General features: G+C 34.4%; 1 protein-coding gene, 2 long non-coding RNA genes and 1 other non-coding gene across 6 annotated transcripts; all 4 read right to left on the bottom strand.

Annotated features, from left to right (window-relative positions):
* Positions 1-677: 677 nt before the first annotated feature.
* On the bottom strand, positions 678-3,211 carry LOC140785559 (uncharacterized). Of its 2 annotated transcripts, XR_012108481.1 has the most exons (8): positions 3,018-3,211; positions 2,774-2,939; positions 2,635-2,688; positions 2,456-2,509; positions 1,424-1,684; positions 1,199-1,253; positions 1,014-1,112; positions 678-909 (listed from the first exon to the last, which is right to left on the bottom strand). It is a non-coding gene; the product is annotated as an uncharacterized lncRNA (long non-coding RNA). The 2 variants fall into 2 exon arrangements; XR_012108480.1 differs by having other exon boundaries at positions 2,774-3,209.
* TRNAV-AAC (transfer RNA valine (anticodon AAC)) lies at positions 3,134-3,207 on the bottom strand. Its single transcript has one exon. It is a non-coding gene; the product is annotated as a tRNA-Val (tRNA).
* A 2,186-nt stretch (positions 3,212-5,397) lies between the features above and the next one.
* On the bottom strand, positions 5,398-6,181 carry LOC140787240 (uncharacterized). Its single transcript, XR_012108785.1, has 2 exons — positions 5,810-6,181; positions 5,398-5,694 (listed from the first exon to the last, which is right to left on the bottom strand). It is a non-coding gene; the product is annotated as an uncharacterized lncRNA (long non-coding RNA).
* Positions 6,182-6,783: 602 nt separating this feature from the next.
* LOC140787238 (protein TIFY 9-like) lies at positions 6,784-9,777 on the bottom strand. Of its 2 annotated transcripts, none has more exons than XM_073136049.1 (6): positions 9,366-9,777; positions 9,183-9,288; positions 8,993-9,080; positions 8,803-8,914; positions 8,611-8,671; positions 6,784-7,079 (listed from the first exon to the last, which is right to left on the bottom strand). In XM_073136049.1, the coding sequence occupies exons 1-6, from the start codon at positions 9,472-9,474 to the stop codon at positions 7,037-7,039; spliced, it is 519 nt and encodes a 172-aa protein (XP_072992150.1). In that variant the 5' UTR covers positions 9,475-9,777; the 3' UTR covers positions 6,784-7,036. The 2 variants fall into 2 exon arrangements, with proteins under 2 accessions (XP_072992150.1, XP_072992152.1); XM_073136051.1 differs by having other exon boundaries at positions 6,921-7,081; positions 8,618-8,671; positions 9,366-9,661.
* Between the last annotated feature and the right edge of the window lie 4,524 nt (positions 9,778-14,301).

Here is a 14,301-nt window from a genome sequence, read left to right as displayed (position 1 = left end):
CTCTGAATTCAGAAAAAAAAAACATAGAAGTGCAGATATCAGCCGGTTGAACTCTTTGGCCATGCCAGCACTGACAAGAACTAGCAACAGTCAAACTGGATACTGTACATCACCATATAATGTAGCATTGTCCAAAATATTAATATTTTTCTTTTCAGAAAGTAATTTTATCACCAAGAAACAGAATTCCTAATAAAAGTAATTACCAATAGCAGGATTTGCCTCTGGTAGAGCATTTTCCTAATCCTAGCTGAAAGAAACAGCAGGTAACCATATATACGGATGCTGCTGCTGCTGCTGCAAGCAACACAGCAGGCCCTGATTTTTGTGCTTTATGCTTTAGTTTGATTTGAGAAGCTATATATGACTGTCATCGGATGCATCTGAGATTGATGAGAAAATAAATACTAGTCACCTTGCTTGTATCAATGTCAACCAAGAAGTGCATGGTTGAAAGTCGAAAACCTAACCATTCTCACCACCATCTATTCTACCAACTTTTATTTCAGTCAACAATAAATAGTAGTAATATATTCCTTTGTCTCCAGCAGTTAGAGAGATGCTCTTTTAAGAGAATTCATACTATTATCCAGATAAGAATAATTGATTATATTCATATAAGAAGCAAGTTATATCACAAAATGAGAAGGCATACATAGGTGACATGAGAAAACAACTGGAAATAAAGATATCATTATTCATTAAAACATGGATTAAACTTGTTCATAGATTGAGTTCAGTAGTGTTCTCGACACTCATTAAACTAGATACTTGAACAAGTCAAACAGATGGAAACAAGCACAGCTGGTACCCATGGCTAGATCGTCATTGATTCCTTGAATTCCTATAAGGGCAGCAGCGATTCTATGCAGACAACATTGCATCGCCTCACGCCAAATGTCATGCCTTCTGTAATATGAATGGAAAGCAAATAATGAGATGCATAAACCAAAGGAGGAAAAGAAAAGGATTAAGACTATTGTGTTTTTAGTAGGAAAGACATGGACACTGACTTGCATTAGAAGGCAGAGTTTAGAATCTGATGGGAGCTCTTCTTCCGAGTAAAGACAGCGTGAGAAGTACATTCTCCTTAGCCTGCAGTTTGGATGGACCTGCACACATAGTGACACAGCATAGTTTGTACCATATATGGTCTCTTCGCGAAATCAGCAAGGTTTAACTGAATATTTTTTCCAACCTTCTTCCAGCCTCGAGGGCATAGTGCAGATAAATGGCTTCACCCTAGTCACAACCTGCAAAAGGAGTATCTGGGAGTTACAACACTCTCCCAATTGTTTGGCACAATTTCTTATTGCTTACAAGTGTCTCGTTTACTCTCCTCTGGATGGCAGTTTGCAATCTTTTTAACAGTACAGGGTATAGCAAGAAAGGAAAAACAAGATACCAAATTAACATTTCCTACCAATGCCCTAAAAGAGAATCCAATCTGTCTCTGCTCCACAATATAAGATGTTAATGTTGCTCTTAGTTTCCTCACATATATGAGGTTACCACATAATACCCTTCTGTTTCTTCCAATGGATGCATGAAGTATTTGACCTTCATATAGAAGGATACAGGAAATTTGAATGATGCTACACGATCTTTTGACAAAATGCTACACCATCTGTTTCAAAGATTGCATGAACGTATTGCAGCAGACTGCTTTCCTCTGCGAGATGGCCTAAATTGGAAAAATAAAGGCAGAAAAATGGACAATTAAACTCAATGTATACAGAGGATCTATTGGCAGCCAAACTTACAGATGGCTGTTTTCTTTTCTGTATGATAAATCCAGTATATAAGTAAAGCCAAACTAGGATATTGCCAAAAATAACAGAGTTTTGCCAGCAGCAAGATCTTAGTAAAAGAATTGCTTAGCATAATAATACATTACATAAGAAGTCTAATTTTGTTTCCGAGGAAGAGGCAAATATAGTCCCACCACTGAGCAATTGGTAAAACTTGCACAATTTGAAGTTTGATGCTTGGAAACGCCTCACAACATTCTTGTCATCTAATATATCTCAAAGGAGAGGTACTTCTTGAGATTATTTTCAATCTCGACAAGAAATGGAAGCTTTATTCCAAATGTACCAGCAGGATCTGAAGGATATTGACAATTGGTCCAATTATTTCAACTACGTTGGACCGAATGTCTTCATCCTGGGGTCTTTTAATCTGCCCGCTAGTAACTGTAAAAGTAGGCGAGTCACACAGTCCGACAAGTAACAGGAAGAAGATGGGATCCCCAATATAACAGCATGCAAAATCAAATTCCATTAACAGTTTTTGTCCCAAAAATGCACACTTTCCAATTTGCATTCCATTGAAACTACAATTCACTAAATTTGATAGATATGGCATGAAATAGGAATGACTAACAAAAGTATTAATCCTTACATTCATAAGCTACAATAAGAATCATCTAATTATTAAGAAGAAAAAAAATCACCTCGAAGATGAAGATTGCACACCTTCCTTGTCCCATATCTGCAAAGGCTTGCTCCTGGTTAAATATCAACAAGATTATTTACCAACAATATGATATATCTCGTACAATTATTCTGTTATAATACCATCAAAACACAAATGAAACTATCAATCCAAGGCTGTACAGAATGGATTAGAAACCTGACTGAAATGTGTTCTTGAACAAATATCCCACTCAGACAACTAAAACAGCAGCTGCAAAAGAAGAAGAAAAAAATCATAGCAACTAAAAGAGATCTTTTCTTTTAACAAATAAAGAAAAGAAGGAAATTTCACTCACCGAAGAATCTATAGATGCATCTCACATACAAAAGTTTGAGACTGCTTTCAGCAACATCAGAAAAGAGTCTCGCATAAACAAGAAGGAATATTTCAACCCACCCATCACTCAAAATTGATCATTTCTTACTCAAGTGTCGACAAAAGACCGACAGGCACTTCCTAAACTGCTTATTAACATAAGATTGCTCAAACAGAAAACAAAAATATACTAAACATAGAGATAGCCAAACTGGAGTTCAAACCCGTGATCGATGATCCAATTCCCACCTCCAACTCTCAAAGAACAACAGAAATCAAAAGGGCAAAAACCTAATTTTGGTAGATAAAGTTCACCAGAAAAACAATTAACATTTTCAGATGGCGTCGCCCGGACTCGAACCGGAGACCTTCAGTGTGTTAGACTGACGTGATAACCAACTACACCACGACACCGGTGTGGATTAAGAAAAGGTTATAATTTTTCAATCCTTACTTTCTCCCACTCGAATTAATCTATAGAGCTCCTTATATGATAACTTGGAAAATTTGGTATGATTTGTATTTAGTTCAATACATCTCTCTCTCTCTCTCTCTCTCTCTCTCTCTCTCTCTCTCTCTCTCTCTCTCTCTCTATATATATATATATATATATATATAGTTATACATCTAAACTATTTTATAAAGCTCTACGATTCACTCTCCACTTTTCTTAGTTCTTTTAGTCCTACCTTTATAGATAAATAATACTTTTAAGTCCTAATTTATTTATATAAACAACTTTGAATTGTGAAGTATTAAATACTGTCCTGGGAGAAAAATAAATAGTTAAGCCATGAGAATTAAATGAGATCAAAGAAAAAATAAATTTAAGAATAAAACAACCGTGATATAAGGATTCTCTTTTACCTTAATAATACCATGGTTTTGGATGAGAAAATAAGACTTCCAGATGGTAGTATTATATCTTATGTACACGCATGTTTTGATCTCCAGCATGATTATATGATTTTATCTAGAGATGATTACAATCGAGCATATTTTATCATGCATTCGATTATACTGATTTAGGATATGAGTACATTGGTGATATATATAGAGATGATTAGAGGTGATTCTACTGTTATAATTGTTTACCGAGTTGATATGTAGCATGAGTATACATGTAATAGATTAGCATGAGTATGCATATATTGACGATACAGTTAGAGATTACATTACATCATTTTCTCTTGATTCCTATTCCACCTAAATTACTGTTATGCATTGACTTGTTATCGTACTGGATATATGCATTTGATCTGACATTTAGCAGGAAAGCATGAGATGTGATTGATAGGATAGTTTATAGAAAGCGTGAGGATGCCCGAGTAGGCGCTAGGGTTAGGGGTGTCTGGAGTGATGATTATGGTCGCTGATATGCGATATCTCGTAGCCTATGTCCGAGGTCAGTTGAGTCTGTGCGCACAGACAATCGAACACATGCCGTTCGCTAGGGCATATGTGGCGAGTTATCCTCACGAGGTTTCTATCAACTATGTGGGGTGTCCGGTCTGGATGGATGTTGATACCCTTAGCGGATGGCAGGGTATAGTTATATTTGAGATACTCCTTGCAGATGGCAAAGTATGCTCGGAGCCTTCGGGCATAATGTTGAGACCGGGTACCGGGTGTTGACTGTACACAGTGGTCTAGTATGATGATATTATACCGAGATGTCGGTGATAATCGTGATGTTAAGAAATGCATATGATTTCATTATTATCTTACATACCTGATTATTGAGTGGTCAATATATATCATATATAATTATATCTGATATCATAGCATTGTCATGGTCGGCATGCATCATGTGTCATATTTGAGAGAGAGAGAGTTATGATGATCATATGACGTGGTGATCTGTTTATTCATTATCGATGATTATGTATTTTTATCATTTATGACATGACATGTTATCTATATTTCATTTATGTAGTATTGAGGATACATTCATTTACTTATTCATGATATGATACTCTTTCTGATCCATATTATCCAGTACTTGATTTACTCCCTGTTTGGCATCACTGATTCGGGGTAAGGTCTATTCACTGAGTCTTTAGCTCATGACTCTCTTGCTTCCTCCTTTCCAAAAACCCAAGTGATCGAGAGGAGCAGGATACTCCCTTAGAGGTCTTGCTGGTGAGTGAGGAGTAGAGTGTGGTTAGTGTTGTATGCCAGATGAGTTATCTTATCTGATGCAATAGTTGACATCCTCCAAAGTGTATCTGTATCAATGTCTTATATTTTAGCAGGTGACTTTGTACTTGTATAATTATGTATATACCTCTGTTATGTATATGTAGTTGTGAAAAGCTCTTGATGATGTGTTGTGGCCTATGTGGGGCCCAAGTAGGGTTATCTGTATGCTGTTGACAGTTAGACTTGAGTTATTCTTAGTTTAGATATTGTGGATAAAATTATAATGTTGCTACAGGTTTATTTGATTGTCAGTAACAAACTGAATGGTCAGGTGCTATGCACGTGCCGTGTGGGCTCGTGCTATGCACGTGTTTAGAGTGTGGGTGTCACAGATATAGCTCCTCCCGGTTATTACACTAGTTAAAGAGATTTTTAGCAAAACCACGATCACACACCCCAACATTATTACAATATCTACAAAGGCTCAAGTCTTGCCATCCAACACATTATCAAAATATATTTTTTTATAATCAACAAATAAATAGGTATTGAAATCCCCCCGAGAAGAGCCATGGGAGACCAAGGTTAGCAAGCTTACCTAGCGCAACCCATGGGCCCTGCCATTTGCTAGTCTGGTAGCTTACGACTAGGGTTTGCCGACACGAAAGGTGACAATGATGTGAGCTACCTATGTGATCCTGCCATCACAATGACTTCCCTAACTCTGTCGGTCAGTGATGGCTCCATTCCCGTCCTAGCCTGCAAACATAAAATGAGGCCTTAGTTACATACGCGTGCATCTCAACCATAACTAAGAAATAAGGTATTTGATTAGATCCATGCAACTTTCATGGACTTAGCTTCCCATCAATACCTCAATAATTTTAGATAATTGTATGACAAGTGCCGAAAGATGTCTTCTTTCATTCTCCCATTGCTTGAATCCCAAGCGAAAAGACTAAAACAAGACGGCAACTTGAGAGGATACGTCTCATGATCGACATCGTCACCTTCCCTTTCATATATAGTTTTTTATTCGAAAATCAACCAATAATATCTCGAGTTGGTTCCTAGGATGCCTTCTTGTCGTAGAAAAACTTTATCACGTTCTACATATGTACCCATCCGGATGAAGAGAAGTATGAGAGCATAGGACTCCATTCATGCTTGTCCAGTGATTCGCTAAATTATCAATCACCTCAAAAGAAAAGAAGAGGAAAGGAATCATGATCAAAATGCCATAAACAAAATAAAGAAACAAAAGATGCCAAGATTCTAACATTAACCATAAATGAGATTATGATTTCGTCAAGACAAATATACATGTGGGCATGTTTTGAACACATCATTAGCTACCCCAACCTAATATTTGACTTTGGATCTATTCATGTATAGTATAATTCACTGACTTATATGTGGTTTTTAAGAAAGACGAGACATATTTAATTGGACGTCAACTAGAAACAGAGATGGACTTTTCGATCTCTTGGCATATCACCACTTCGATTTTAAGATTATTGTAATCTTTTTTTTTATTTCAATAACCAATTAAGCCAATAACTTAATTAAGTAATTAGATATGGCCTTTAAATTGTGACATAAAAATAACAGTGCGTGGAACCCATCACACTGCACAAAATTAATTTATATAAAACATGAATCAAAGTGGGGGGACTAAATGATGTTTGAATTAATAACTTTAGAAAATTAATCTCTGACACCATGTCACACAACTAATTTACCAAATTTAAACTGTTCGGCAACAAACTAATAATATGCAACCAAACATTTTAAGACTTTGCTTCGTTTTTGAAAACTTAAAAGCACATTAAAACAGCAATTGGACTATGGCGAGCAACAAGATCCATTTGATTCATACACTGTACTGTATCGGTAAAGCTGGTTTCATAACAACAATAACTAAAGAACTAGTTACATGCCAAAACTGCGTAACGTCAGAGCCTAATGTTTACGTGCATGAAATATAAATCCATCCCCAAGGTTGCATATATATATATATATAGAAGTAACAGTGTCCCCACTTTCACAGGATCCCAAAACAAGGAACAGCCAACCAATAGGACTTCCACAATGCCACTTGTCAGCCGCATCCAGCCATCTCAGAGGCCATTGAGGTGATCAATCTGCATGAAAAATAAATAAATGAAATACTGAGTAGATACTTCCATAATTTGCATTGTTTTTTTAGTCATAATCCATTATAACCTACTTAGTTAGGCCTCCATAGTGAGAATCTAAAGCAATATTCCCTACTAAATTACCTTGAGGGAGAATGGCGGACAAAATTAAAAGAATATATCATCTATATATATAATAATTATAGCTGAACAATGGAACTAATCTACCTTAATAATTAGGTTAGACAACTAATTAATTCTCTCATAGAAAAGAGTGTGACTCGATCCGCTAGTCCAGACAAGATACCAATGCATTAATCTTGCATATACTCTAATTATATCAAAGAAAAATAAAAGAAGATAAAAACAGTATTTAAACATGCAATCGAAATCGTCGAATAATTAATACGTTGATTCAATGTCATAACAATCCATCCGAAGTCCAAACTAACCTGCACGTGCCAAATTCCGACCCCTCATAGAAAATAAAAACCCATCATGCGCTTGGCCTAATTATGTTGTCTTAAAAAATATGAAGTACTTTCTCTAGTTGTCTTGTCTGTTTCTTTACAAAGGAAAACGTGCTGCTACCCACTACACCATTTAAATATTATCACATGTGGAATTCTTTAGGGTCAACAAATGGAGTTTCCAATGTGCAGCAGTTACTTTTATAAATACAATTACATTTTTACCCCGCTTCACTATTTCCGTGTACCTCAGAAATATTTTTTTTTAATTCTGAAATATAATTCTTATTTTATAATAAAAGCTAAATATCATAGTAATCTTATTTTAAAATGAAAATACTATTATATAAAAATAATTATTGCTAAAATATAAGCCTCATTTTTTAGAAAATAAAAAAAATTACTATTCTAGAATTGACCTTATTTCTTAGCAAAAAAAATTAAAAAACATAGACAATATAATTATATCACTGAATTTCCTCAATTAAAAATTTATTAAAAACATATTAAAAAAACTAAGCAACTAATTAAATACAAATACTCTTACTTTCTCTTTATCACTTTAATTAGGAGTGGATTTTGAAAATACTTTAAAAAAAATCACTTGAGAACTTGATATTTTAAAATAAATTATGAGGTCACTTAAAAAGGAGATAAAAAATTATGAAAGAAAGAATGATATTTTTATCTATCATTAAGTTGGTTACTTTCTTAAGATTATATTTATTAAAATTTCTAATGAAATATAGTCTGCCAACGTTTAGCAGGAGATGAATCTGAATCAAAAAAAAAAAAAAATTTCTTTTCGGCGGTGGGGACGAGGTTTTCAAAAATTGATACAGAACAATAGTTGGAGGGTGTGAATGTAATTCGATAGCATTGGTTGCGTTTCCAAGAGTTATGTCAGTGTGTATATCCGCCAACCACTGTAGTTCCCCCAGTTCTATCTGTGTCTCTCTGCCTCCATTAATTATCTTTCCTTATTCTTGCACAGTTATTGTCCATTCATATCTTTATGACGAGAATAGTTATCCTAGAATTGAGAGAATAAAGTGGAGCAAATTAACCTTTCCTTGCGCTTCTCAAAGAATCGCTGCAGTGATTTGTTCCTGGCGATGGGCAGCTCCGCTGAGCACCGATCATATATCCAGATACAGATGGAAATAAAAAAAACTCGATATCAGTTATATAACTTATTTCCATTCAAAGTGACTTCTATACATTATAATTTATACACATCTCTCTCTTTTATTCTTTACCTCCGTTAAGCTTCGTCACGAGTCCTTCGTTATTCTCGTATATCGCCATCTTCTTATCGGATGAGGCTACGGCTTTGGCTTCCTCGCCCGCCAATCTCATAATATTTTCCGCCTATAATGATATAAAAAATTTCTAATTAATTTAGGATACCGAGAAAGAAGAAGTCGCCTTAAAGGTATGGTGATTAACCTTATCCTGTGTGAGCTCGAAGACGGCAACGGTGCCGTTGTAGAAGATGGTTAGCGGCGCCGTTGCAGGAGCGCCTTCCAGAACCGACCTAAAAATAAATGGAAATATATTTACTCTTATTCTTCTCGAAACCTTAGTAGCTAGTAGCTAGTAGCTAGCTAGTAATAATAATATAGATCGGCGATCTTACCCTGGGCCGGATCTGAGAAGGGGGAGCGGCGCGGCTTGCCGGAGACTGGCGGCCGATCCGGAGGCCATGATGCTCTTGACGACCTCGGGGTTCATCCTCGAGATTTCTGAGATGAATCAGAAATAAAAAATGAAACGGAGGAAGATTGGTGGAGATCTATAGAGAGAGTTGGGAGAGGGAGACCTCGGAAGGAGTTCTTGCGCTGCAAGGTGTGGGATTTGGGGGAGGCGAGGCCGAGGAAATCGAGCTCCATGGTAGCCTTGGTCATGACCACTCTTTCCTTCTGCTTCATTCCTACCTTCCTACCTTCTTCTTGAATTTGGCTGCTTCTTTCAGTATACGTGAAGGAAATCGAAACTAATAAAAGGGGTGGTGAGCACGAGTAAAACGGGATAGAATGGGAGGGTACAAAGGAGGAGAAGGGCTAGCAACTTTGGCAGGGACCTCTCTCAACCCGCGGGTACGGGTAAGGGTAGCGTGAGGGATTCGGCACCGATTTCACCCTCCTTTTAACCGATATTTACGAGAGGCTGCCACAAAGGCACGACCGCCGGCCATTGGCGGACCCCGCTGCGTCAAAAATCCGCTCACGGATATCTCGGGATCCCGCGATGTTCGATTTGATGATGTTGCGGGACAGCTGGGGCTTCGAGATCCGGGCGGCCAAGATGCTCACGGACGGCTACGATTACAGGACCGGGTCCAGGGAATCTACACGGCAATTTCGAGCTTGCCTTCCGCCGTTCCGCGTGGCTTAATTTTAATAAATTTTTACATATACTTATAATTTAAAATAAAATACTTTTAATGCCATATAAAATTAAGTTTTTAAAGTATAACTTTAAATATATTTTCTAAATGTTAACTATATATATATTTGTAATATTTTTTACTTTTATTGTTTGGTTGTAAAATATAATAATTAATCTATATAAAAAGTTATATTTCATTACTAAAATATAAATAAATATTAATTGTAATAAAAATTTTAATTACAAAATATGTATGAATCTATTGCAACATCTATATGTGATAAGGATTTATGCATAATTTTTATGTGACATGTACACGTGTAAATGAAAGATAAAGTTATAATTAAACTCGTGCATTGAATAATTATACTTTTATTTTTTAATTGGAACATGAACGAACGAGTTTTAAATATTAATTCTAGAGGGCTAACCATAGTAGCTAAATAAGCGTAGGAGTAGACTTAATTTGATACTTATATAGGTAATAACAAATAAAAATTAGTATTTATATTTTAATCCTATTTCACACGTGAACGGGACCTAAATATTATTTTTGCGGAAGAAATACACCTTGGAAAAAGCCCCCGGAAGAGGACCGACAGTCGCCGAAGGGGAAGCTAGTAGGGAGCCAGTAGGTCCGCTAAACTAGGGGGTCAAATCGGTGGTCGAGTTCCAACGTCACATTCGACGTGTGATATACGACTCTGATGACGTGGATCATCCACATCAGCAAGGTAGTTGCAAAATTAAAGCGAAAGCTTTTTTATATATATATATTTTTTTAAAATTAAAGAGAAAGTTAAATAAAGAAAACAAAGCCAACCGCGTGATGATGATGATGATTAGGTCTGTGAGGTGCGATTATAATAATTGGATTAAATACCACATTGTGTCCTTTTAATAAATGCCGTCCTCGTTTATCTCAAGTTGGGGATAAATGGATCGCAGTTGTAGTACGAGATGTGATGTTTATTCATGACGACATGAGATTTTTTATATTTTTTTTTCCCACCGGTCCTTTGTGTTATGATTTATGCTAATTTTTTTAATATATTTTTTCATTTTAATTTAGTATAATCGATCATTGAAGCTAATAATATTTTTTTTTAAAAGAAAAAAAGAAAAAAAAAAGTGTTATGTATTTATTATTTGCTTGTATAATTTGAAACCTACTTTTCATTTTTTAATGGGCAATTATTATATAATAAAAAAGAAAAAGAGTTTTAAAACCCATTAATCTAAGTTAGCTGTGATCTATCCTAGTATCATAGCCTAGTTTGACAAAGTTTAAGCTTAGGAACCTTAGAAGCTGATCAAGAGTGAGTTGACTTGAAATGACCTCCTACCTTGATTTGCGTCAAGCTGTCTCAACTATGTATAAGAGGGGCTTCTTAGTAAATTTACTGCGGGTTTTATCGAGTACAAATCATACAATATATTTTAAAGGAATTCTTGTTTATTTCTACGACAATTTTTTAATATATGTCATTCGTTTTTAATGAAACCTGGCTGTCCCAAACTCAATTAGTTAGTCTTATTTTTTAATTTTAAAATTTTTAAAAATAAATTTAATTATATATAAAATAAATAAATAAAAAATAATTAATTACTGAACCAATTTAAAGTATTTCTGTACCAATTCAGGGATAATCCTTAAACTTATGCAAACAAGTAGAATAAATGTTGTTCATCTTATTTTACTTATAAAGCTATTTAATATTATTTTGATATTATAATACAAGGAAAAACTCAGTGATAAATATTTTAATTTATCACACGTATATGCTAATTTTAACGACTATCTTCTAAAAAGTCAAAAATTGCAACGAGAATTATAATATTTTTAACATGAAATTATACTTTACCCCCCAAGATTCACTTCACCCTATCTAGTTTCATTTATATCAATTACCACTTAAATTTCAAACTAAAATATTTTACTTACCTATTTAACTAAGTTGTAAGTCGAATTTAAAGACTCTTATTAAAAACAAAGCGGTAAAGAATTAAATAAATTTTATAATACATTTAAAATAATAATGATAAGAGTTTAGATAATAAAAAATATATGAAAATCGTATTGAACAGATATATATTTTTGTCGTATCTATATTATCTAAAATTCAAATAATATTATTTTAAATACGGTTAGAAAGTTTATCAAATCCTCTACAACAACATAGTCTCTTATAAGTTTGAATAATAATCCAGAGGGACAAAACGATATAAATAAAAATTATTCCATGGCCCCTCTCACTTGTAAGCAAAGAAAAAAAAAAAGAGGAAGAGAATGATCACAAAGAAGATTGTGTTTGAAAAGTGGCATCCTAATGAAGTCTTGCTTTCCCCCCACTTCCACAACTACTATTGCTAATATTTTATTATGTATGTATATGCTTAAGCTCCAAAATCCACCACGACAGTCAAATATTAAGATATTTAATTAAATCCACCTTTCAACTTCATATTGCTTTCTTTGGTTGACACCCTAAGTAGTCACTGTAGGGACGTTTGGTTTCGTATGTTTCAAGATGCATTTTTTTCTTTTCTTTCAATTAAAGATTGAGGGAACGTGTTTTGATATCTATTTAATTAAAGTAGATGTGAAGATGCTGGATGTGAGCCCAGTTTAGTTATTCAAAAGAATATTTCATTGGTTTTATAAACCCCTCTGTACTTTCTAACTTAAAGCACTTTTTGGCCGAACCAGAAGTTAAATTTAAAGATCCTTATTTGAGACAAAGCTGTAGACGCTTGGATAAATTTTCTACTATATCTAAAGTAACTTTTATACGGTGTTAGAGATTCTTCACATTCGCCCTCTAATTTAATTGAGTATTATTGGCATTAACAATCTGATTGATTCCAAAGAGTCATAAAAAATAAATAAAAAATCCGATCAAAATAAACTTACAGAATATAAAATTCTGAATAGTAGTGTTGGACACTATCTCCTTAAGACCAATTCGCCCTCCACCGATTGCTTCTGGAATAGTGGACGACGGTCTCCCATGATACAACGACTACCTTGCATTGGAAAGGAAGCAGCTTTCTAATACCTTGATTGAACCTGAACCGTGATGTACTCTCTTTCGGATGCAGACTCAAACTTAAAGACTCGACTCTAGAAGGAATGAACCAAGTTTTCTATTTTAAATTATGCAGACTGACAGCCTATTTATAGAATTAAAAAGGCTCGACGAAAAGATGCAAAAAGTCACCGAATGGATGCACCATTTCGGGTCTGAAACTAATTAATAGTTACACTGTGAAGAGATGTACTATTTGGGTCGGGTTCAACCAACTAACTGATTGATTAACTGTTTATCGAAGGAATTGGTTCTAATATTTCTCAAATATCTAATATGATACTAAACTCACTTTTCTTTATTTTTTATTGCCATGATACCCACTTTAGACCCAATTTTTATTCACTTCTCTTCGTGGATTTGACTAAGTAAATATTTGACAATAAAATACACTTTGAGCTAAATTAATTTCACCATTAAACTATCATTAATAATGTGTGGACCCCATTTAAAACTTAGCTCAAAGTTAATAAAAATTCTTGTCAAATATATAAAATTACCGATAAGTATAACGAAAAAAAATAATAATATCGCACGCTATTTAGTCAACACCGTATAAGGGGAGTTAAAAAATTGTGTTAAAAATACCGAAGAATTTTATAAAATTGAGCCAAATCACACCGGAGTAATGTACAAACTTGCCCATGAATATGTCAATTGACTATTCTATTCTTAGTTTTTTTATTTAAAAGAAATGGCAACGTAAGGCTCATAAACAAAACAAAACCTCATGTACGTGAATTATTCAAATTAAGTTCTCAATGTGGATGATGACATGAAAGCTACCGAAATTAAATTATATTAGACATGTCTCCGGACACAGAGTAGCCAACTAAGAATGCAAAATAGACATGTTTATAACAATGAGATTATGATAGAAAAATCCAACAGTTGGAACAAATCAAACCAAGAAACCTTGTCTGGTATCACACACTGTCTTGACTTTTTAACCTAGAGAAAAAAAAATTAGGACCGACTAATATATCGATCACATGCATTCGATAGTTCTAATAATATTTAAAATTGAATATAGTGAGAGTGTAAGATTATGATAGGTATTATTATAATCACCTAAATATACATGTTAACATGGAATAACCTTCGAGGTTTAGCTTTTTAAACTCTATTTTTTGAACCGTCGTTATTATATATAAGATTTATAATAACAAATGTTTCGGTTCAATCAACCTAGATAAGTAAGCAAACACATATATATACACACAAAATTAAGTAATATTTTGATGAACAAAGTTAATATATCAATCACGCATACGTAGC

This window comes from Typha latifolia, chromosome 4 (assembly GCF_019914945.1).
Source record: "Typha latifolia isolate L0001 chromosome 4, TyphaL0001v2, whole genome shotgun sequence".
NCBI lineage: Eukaryota > Viridiplantae > Streptophyta > Magnoliopsida > Poales > Typhaceae > Typha > Typha latifolia.
Note: the sequence above shows the minus strand (reverse complement) of the source record. Positions and strands in the feature narration are given on the sequence as shown.

Bases quoted from the DNA above. Each gene is read 5' to 3' on its own strand.
- LOC140787238 (XM_073136049.1), bottom strand. From the start codon at position 9,474: ATGAAGCAGAAGGAAAGAGTGGTCATGACCAAGGCTACCATGGAGCTC. The intron at 9,289-9,365 runs GTCTCCCTCTCC...GATTCATCTCAG, and splicing joins GCGCAAGAACTCCTTCCGAG to AAATCTCGAGGATGAACCCC. The intron at 7,080-8,610 runs GTTAATTTGCTC...TTTTTCATGCAG, and splicing joins TTTGAGAAGCGCAAGGAAAG to ATTGATCACCTCAATGGCCT.